The sequence below is a fragment of the Cervus canadensis genome, chromosome 13 (genome assembly GCF_019320065.1).
Source record: "Cervus canadensis isolate Bull #8, Minnesota chromosome 13, ASM1932006v1, whole genome shotgun sequence".
In the NCBI taxonomy this organism is placed as follows: Eukaryota; Metazoa; Chordata; class Mammalia; order Artiodactyla; family Cervidae; genus Cervus; species Cervus canadensis.
The window spans coordinates 55344529-55352838 of record NC_057398.1 but is presented as its reverse complement, the minus strand read 5'-3'; the positions used below and the strand labels follow the sequence as shown (position 1 = coordinate 55352838).

At 38.5% G+C, this 8310-nt stretch overlaps 1 protein-coding gene across 1 annotated transcript in view; it reads right to left on the bottom strand.

Annotated features, from left to right (window-relative positions):
* Positions 1-3814: 3814 nt before the first annotated feature.
* The window catches only part of EPRS1 (glutamyl-prolyl-tRNA synthetase 1), a 60995-nt gene continuing 56499 nt past the window's right edge, over positions 3815-8310 (bottom strand). The window contains exons 31-32 of the mRNA XM_043484881.1: positions 4977-5041; positions 3815-4177 (exon numbers count right to left, since the gene is read on the bottom strand). Of these exons, the coding sequence (XP_043340816.1) occupies positions 4027-4177; positions 4977-5041 (216 nt within the window). The 3' untranslated portion in view covers positions 3815-4026. The remainder of the gene's footprint in view (positions 4178-4976; positions 5042-8310) is intronic.

The window sequence follows — 8310 nt, the reverse complement described above, 5'->3', positions numbered from 1 at the left end:
GCTGCTGACCTCGCCACTAGCAGCCAAATGAGTTGCTGTCCAATTTTCATGAAGGCTTCATGTGATTTACTGACATAATTAGGAACTATTCTAAACACACTATCATAGATGAACTAGAGTTTACTAATATGGGATCTACACCAGAAATCACAGCGAGCAGTGTCTGCAGTAAATATACCTTGACCTCTTTATTTTCTTTTTGAAAACCATGAATATTAGGCACATGATCACTTTCCTGTCAGTCATGTATCTAGCTAGTGACTGCAGTCTGCCAGTAAAAAATAGTGATCATTTCTAAAAGGATATTGTTTGTAGACAGGTTGACACACCTTCTTGAAAAGCACCACTGAGCTTAAGATATTTGGATGAGTTTTGATATTTTAGCTGAGCCTCAATTTAAGAAAACAGCCAATTTATCACACATAGATTTGGGGTTAAGGATTCCTTTCCTAACATAACTGCTTACTGGAGAGTTCCTTTAAATAGTGAGCATTTCTTTAAAACAGCAAAGGTCAAGCTTTTCTGTGATTGGTTTTGTGCATATGAAACTTCAAACAATAGCATGGGACCTATCTATCTGTGTGTGAGAGATGCCCACCGCCTCCAAAATAGCCAAGGGCCACAGAACAAAGTGTGGTTACAGTCTTTGATCTACTTTTCAGGCTTTTGTCAGGGACTGGCAAAAACAAACAAAAAAAGTACTTTGCCCTTCAAAGCAAGGGTCCCCAACCTCCCAGATCTAATGCTTGATGATTTGAGATGGAGCTGATGATGTAATAACGAAAAGTGCACAATAAATATAATGCGCTTGAATCATCCTGAAACCATCCCCCATTCCCTGGCCCATGGAAGAATTGTCTTCCACCAGTCCCTGGTGCCAAAAAGATTGAGGACTGCTGCTTTAAAGTATTTATTAATTTGCAGACAAAAATCAAACTCCTAGGCACCAAGGTAATTACTGTTAACGAAAGCTATATATCCCAGGAGCAACTTCCAAGTGACCCTGCCTCACTGTTGTAACTAACACTAGCTTTTATTATGTGCCCAGTGTTGTTCTGAGCACTTTATGAGGTAGAGTAACTCTGATATAGACTTCTCTCCTTCATCTGAAGGAATAGAAAGTTTATACAGCTACTAACAGTAGAAAACCAAGATAAAACATCCTGAACTGCCATATATCAATAATAATTCTGAGTACAAAGTATGGCTCAGACACCTATCTCATTAAGCAAGGCATCTGGAAGCATGTTCTATGTAATCTGCTTTCCTCTGGTAATTTCTTACTTCAGGATAGCTTTGCTGTGTTCTCATGCACAGTAGATACTTTGAAAGGATTTGCATATGTTTTTCCTTCTGCCTAGAATGTCCTTCCTCTTCTGTTTATTAAAATTCTACTCACCCCTCAAAGCACAGCTCAAACTTCAAGTCCTTTTTGGAAACTTTTCCCTTTACATTTATCACCACCAAGTGGGATAACATATTGGGTGGAGCAAGGCTCTGAAATAAGGAGATAAACCAAGTAGACAAGAAATGGGCAGGTGAAGGTGGGATGTTTCGAAAGAACAGCATGTATATTATCTATGGTGAAACATCACCAGCCCAGGTGGGATGCATGAGACAAGTGCTCGGGCCTGGTGTACTGGGAAGACCCAGAGGAATCGGGTGGAGAGGGAGGTGGGAGGGGGGATCGGGATGGGGAATACGTGTAAATCTATGGCTGATTCATGTCAATGTATGACCAAACCCACTGAAATGTTGTGAAGTAATTAGCCTCCAAGTAATAAAAATAAATAAATAAATAAATCAAAATGACTAAAAGAAAAACAAGGAAAAAAAAAAAGAAATGGGCAATGAAAAGCACTGCAGGCAAAAGGCCAGAAGAGAGAAATAGTATGTGGTTTATAGGGAATCCCAAATAGTTAGGTTGCAAAGGACTCTACTAGACTGGTTGAAAAGGAGACTAGACAGGTGGGCTGAACAGAAAGAGACTACAGTTTATTATTCTGTTAGTGATGGTGAGCTATGAAAGGATTTTAAGGGGAAAAAAAAAGTCTCAACATACTGTAGTTTAGGGAAAAAAAAAAAACAAACACCACCACCACCTGTGGGAATGTGGAATAGTCTGGCCTGGAGATGAAACTGGAGGGCAGCAGTGATCAGTGTAAGAGGTAACAGGTGAAAAGGTGACCTTGATCTGTGAAAGGAGGGACCCAAGAGACATCAGAGGTAACAGGAATAGGTTTCACAGCCAACTGAGTGTGGCTGATGGGGTGCTGGAGATGCCAACTAGGAGGACTCTCGGGGTTCTAGTTTAAGTGAAAAGGTCCATTTTTGTAATGCTAATCTTTCAGGCAGGAAATACTGTATGTAGGAGGAACAGGTCTGGGAGCAGAGTGAAATGAGGTTTTTGCGACAGGTTGACCTGAAATGTTGATCCAACACTCAAGAACACCCAACATGCAGTTGGGATGGAGGGCTAAAGCTCAGTCTTGGAGAGAAAACTGTTCAGAGTCATTATCCTATTATTAATGCTATTTGAAACCACAGGATGAGATGAGGCTGATTAAGGAACAGGCGAGTACCCAGGGACTTCCCTGGCAATCCAGTGGTTAAGACTCCACCTTCCAATGCAGGGGATACAGGACAGATCCCTAGTAGGGGGGCGAAGATCCTGCATGCCTCTCAGCCAAAAAAAAAAACCCAATACACAAAACAGAAACAATATTGTAACAAGTTCAGTAAAGACTAAAAATGGTCCACATTAAAAAAAAAAATTCTTAAAAGAAAAAAAGGGCCAAGTATGGACACAGCACACCGATGTCTTAACAAGCAGGCCAAGGAAAGGAAGCCAGTGGAAGACACATGACTGAGAAAAAGACGGACTTTCCTGGTGGCACAGTGGATAGGAATCCGCCTGCCAATGCAGGGGACACGGGTTCTATGCCCAGTTCGGGAAGGTCCCACGTGCTGCAGGGCAACTAAGCCAGTACACAACTTCTGAGCCAGTGCTCCACAGCCCACGAGCCACAACTACTGAGCCTGTGTGCCGCAACTACTGAAGCCTGCACACCGCAGAGCCACACACCACGACTACTAAAGCCCACGCTCCACAACAAGAATAGCCCCCGCAGTGAGAAGCCTGAGCAATGCAACCAAGGTCAGCCTCCACTCACTGCAACGAGAGAAAGCCTGAGCACAGCAACGAAGGCCCAGCACAACCAAAAAATAATAACATACATTTTTAAAAGAAAAGAAAGAAAGAAGAGCCAAAAGCAAGAGGGCAAATCATGAGAGTGATTTTAGTGGGGGAAAAAAAAACAACAGCAACGTTTTCTAGCAGCAGAGTTAGAGCAGTGAGACGTGGTAAGACAAGGAACTAAGAAGTCAGCTTCGGGCAGAGGTGGCAGTGTGACCTCTCTGAGAACAGAAGCGTGTGGGGGCGGTGGACAGGCGCAGAAGCAGGGTGAGCGAGTAGAAGTGCAAAACTGGAAGTAGAGATCAGGCGGCCTTATTACTAGTAAGTCATGACTGGTGTTTTAGAGACCCCACAGTAACCAGGAAGAACAAGAGGAGACAGAAGTTCATGAGAAATCTCTTTTGGGACATCTGTGGTTGTAGTTCACTTTTTAAACAGAAAGATTAAGGGTAATTTTAAATTCCAAGGAGTTACGAACAGGAAGCACTCCAACAAGGAAGAAACGGGAAATTGGTGGTGCAAGGTGTGAAACAAGAGGGCTACACGGAGCAGAACAGTTAGAATAACTGTGGCACATAATTAAGGTATTTCAGAAACAAATGAATACATGAAACAGTATTAGTTCATGATATTTATTACTGGGGCTGGTTACAGAAAAATCTTTTATCCACTGTTGATTTAGGCATAAGAATAGGTATTTGTCTCGTGTGACTTCCTTTTAGAACTTCTATTTTTAAAAAAATCATAAAACTGTCTCTATCTGGGAAGATTAGTATCAATTCTTTTTTTAAAAAGTGAGGAGGGTTGGAGCTGGGGTTTCGTTTCATGCCTCAGTAACTACGACCGAACAAGGTGTAGTACTTGGCAGGGTTCTTTCCACACAAGCACTTGGCTCCCGGCGGCAGCTCACAGAGTGGTTTGAAGGGGATGCACAAGCTTTTAGCTCCCATCGACGGGGCACCAGGCTCAAGATCTTGATCCCTGAATTAAAAACAAAGAAAAACTCCATTTATTTATGCCATACATTTTTTTTGTTTGTTTTCCATTTATTTTTATTAGTTGGAGGCTAATTACTTTACAATATTGTAGTGGTTTTTGCCATACATTGACATAAATCAGCCATGGATTTACATGTGTTCCCCATCCCGATCCCCCCTCCCATCTCCCTCCTCACCCCATCCCTCTGGGTCTTCCCAGTGCACCAGCCCCGAGCACTTGTCTCATGCATCCAACCTGGGCTGGTGACCTGTTTCACCCTAGATAATATACATGTTTCGATGCTGTTCTCTCAAAACATCCCACCCTGGCCTTCTCCCACAGAGTCCAAAAGTCTGTTCTGTACATCTGTGTCTCTTTTTCTGCTTTGCATATAGGGTTATTGTTACCATCTTTCTAAATTCCATATATATGCGTTAGTATACTGTATTGGTCTTTATCTTTCTGGCTTACTTCACTCCGTATAATGGGCTCCAGGTTCATCCATCTCATTAGAACTGATTCAAATGAATTCTTTTTAATGGCTGAGTAATATTCCATGGTGTATATGTACCACCGCTTCCTTATCCATTCGTCTGCTGATGGGCATCTAGGTTGCTTCCATGTCCTGGCTATTATAAACAGTGCTGCGATGAACATTGGGGTGCACGTGTCTCTTTCAGATCTGGCCTCCTCAGTGTGTATGCCCAGAAGTGGCATTGCTGGGTCATATATGCCATACATTTCTATTCTTTTTCATTGCAATACCTCATAGGTTTTATCTGTTAAAACATAATTATCTTACCTAGCAGTGGTCTTTTTGATCCAATCTTCACAATCCATTTCCCCACAGAAAGGAATCTGGACAATCTAATAAGAACAAAAGGTTCAGTATTTACAACTCCTTCTATTCTACAAAAGGAACATTTGAGCTCTGTATTAAACCTGCAAGCAAAAAGGACAGGCCTCCCAGCCCTTTCCAGGCCATGACACCTTGCAAACCTGCTAAGAACTTTGCTCAGAGATGCCCGAGATAGGAAAGAAATGTTTTCCACTATCCCAAACCCACACTTCATGTAACATCTGCACATAACAAAGACATCTTTGTAATATACTTAAACTTAAATGACCAAATAAACTGGCTGCAATATAGTGCTAAAGAGAAGGAACAAAAAGTGAATTTCAAATCATCCTCATCTCAAATCTGCACTGCCGCCTGCTCTACCTGGCTCCATGGTTATCCGGAGGATGGAGAGGACAAACAGTAAACTGATTTTCAGTGAAAGAAAGCGTCAGTCACTCAGTCCTGTCCGACTCTTTGTGACCCCATGGACTGCAGCCCACCAGGCCCCTCTGTCTATGGGATTCTCCAGGCAAGACTACGGGAGTGGGCGGCCATTTTCTCCATGGGATCTTCCTGACCCAGGAACGGAAAGCCAGGTCTTCTGAATTGCAGGCAGATTCTTTACTGTCTGAGCCACCAAGGAAGTTCATATAATTAAGTATATAATTTTAATTTTATATAGAAATAATATAAAACTAATTATTGGATACATAAATTAATAATGTAAAATCTAAATGTAGAAACTGTGCAATGAAAACAGAAGAAAAAACAAACCTACAGATATAAGAGCCGAACTAACAAAGTTAATTCCCTGTATTGAAACTTACTAAATCATTAGCATTTACACAGACAAAAAGCATGAAAAAACTGTACATTCTTAAAAGTATTATTTAAAATTTATTCTAAAAGACAGAATGGGGGGAGAACTTTAATCAGTCTCTAATTATGCAATGATATAAATACTAATCCAATTACAAAGACTGCAATAATAAATTTAAATTTAGTTTCTTAGAAATTTTATTTTTCTTAATGTACAACACAAAGCTATATTTTTTATAACATTAACAAATTTTATAGGAGTCTTATTTCTTTGCACCAAGGGAAAAAAAATCACTAAGACTTGAAAAGGTATTTCTAAAAAAAATTTTTTAATTTAAAATGGTAAAGCATGTAAACAAATTCAACCAAAGTTGTCATTAGATGCATTTGGACTCATAAATGATAATTTTGTGAAAAACCAAAAGATTCAATTCTTTTTAGCCTCAAAGCTTTTGATAAGATCTGAAATTTCTTATTATTTATGCACATAATTCATTAATGTGAAAGAAGAATACACATTTTTAGGCAATTTATTCAGCCATAGAAAGGTTTTTACCTTTTTATCTTTCATTTTTTTCTACATCTATATTTTAAAAAGACAAAATCTTTTGCAATATATAGTGTCTGGAACTCTTCAGCAGAAATGTTACTGATGAGAAATAGTAATGTAATAATAGAAATAATGATCAACAGATTAAGGATATATTTATGTCAACAGTAAGAAGTATATGTTACATATAAATGACATCTATTTTTCATTTGATTAAGACCACCTCCTTGGAAAAATTTACTAAAATCAAGTCCTACAAATCAGATATATTAGAAAAAATTTTTTTCATTTATACCAACAAGGGAGGGTTGTTGTTATATGAAACTCTCACTTACATTCAAGTTCCAAAGATCCCCTCCTCCTTCTTCCCTCCCAGTAAATCCAATTTTATTTACCACAGCTTCAAAGCTTGCTTGACAGTCAGTCAACATAGCTAAGCTGACCAACAAGAGGTGAGATGGGAGATGAAACCGACCACTGAATACCAGAAACAACAGCTGCTGTGGTCTCTGTGTGATCTTTGCACACACAACCAAAACACTGTATTCTGGCTGAGGACAGGTGTTGAAATCTCTCCAACAGCTTATCCAATATTAGAATATGATTCCACTAATATCTGCTGAGATTCACTTCTTTGAAAGCAACGGATTAACTGATAAGTTACTCTATTGATTTATTAACTCTTATGCAATGTCTTTAATAGACTTTACTGTAAGAATGACTACCATATTTCTTTAATAAAGGAAATCATAAAATTCAATACTTTACAGAACAAAAAAATTATGAAAATAAGTAAATAAAGCACAGTGGAAGAAAAAATATACACAGTGTCCATTCTTAGGCAAAAAGGCTAGAAGAAATAGAAATCTGAAATATGTAGTTTGAAGTGAAGTGACAAATGATGGAAATGAGAAAGGTGGAAGATTACCAAGGCAATAAACCAAGAATAATAGAAGGCTAAATACTGCAGAATTATAGATCAGAAGGGGACTTTGATACTATTTTGTACTTATTTTTCAGAGTAGTAAACTGACAGACATATTAAGAGGATAATGATCACAAGCAACTAAAATCCTGTCTTATACCCTCAGGATGAATTTTTTAAAAAGACACAGAGAAAAAGTACATTAAGCTGAATCAGAAGAGAGACCCAAATTCTAATACTAGGCCTGCTGTTGTATGGCTTGGGGTAATTCATTTAGACTCTGGCCCATGGCTTTCTCATTTATAATCTGGGGACACAGAACAGGCTGTATAAGTAAACATGTATACCAGAATACTAAAGTTCATAAGTGATTCATTCCAGTAATTGATAATTTTACAAACTGAAACTTCTTCTCTATGAAAACTAAGTTTTGGCTGGGAACATCTGCATATACAGAGCACACAAAACTGATAAAATCTTCAAGAGTCATTAGAAAAACCCATGCAGTTTTATGGAATCCAGTAGTACCCACTCATTCTCAAAAACAGGCTTAGAAATGAGTAATATTTTTCACTCATTATTCAGAACGATCAATCAATTAAGATCTGGGTAAGTATATACAGTGAGAGATCAGAAACAGGCATTCCTTATTTTAGGAAACCACCCATTACACTTCTGAAACTAAAACAATGCTTACTTTAGGAACTTAAGCTGAGAACACGAAATGAAATTTTTCAATAATGAAAATATCAGGGGTCATACAGAATGAAACTCATTCAATGAGCCTAATGAACATGAGAGAAAGCTTTTATAAAATCAGTTCACAGGGTTATCCAAAAATGACAGAATATTTTTTGCTGTAGGAAAGTCAATGGAAAACAGAGGCTGAATAATATATAAACCTTTTGTGTGACAGGCTTTGAAAAAGGGATTAACATGAAACATAAATTCAATGAGTCTTAAAATACCACTCACTGAAATACATTTATATTAAAAATCTT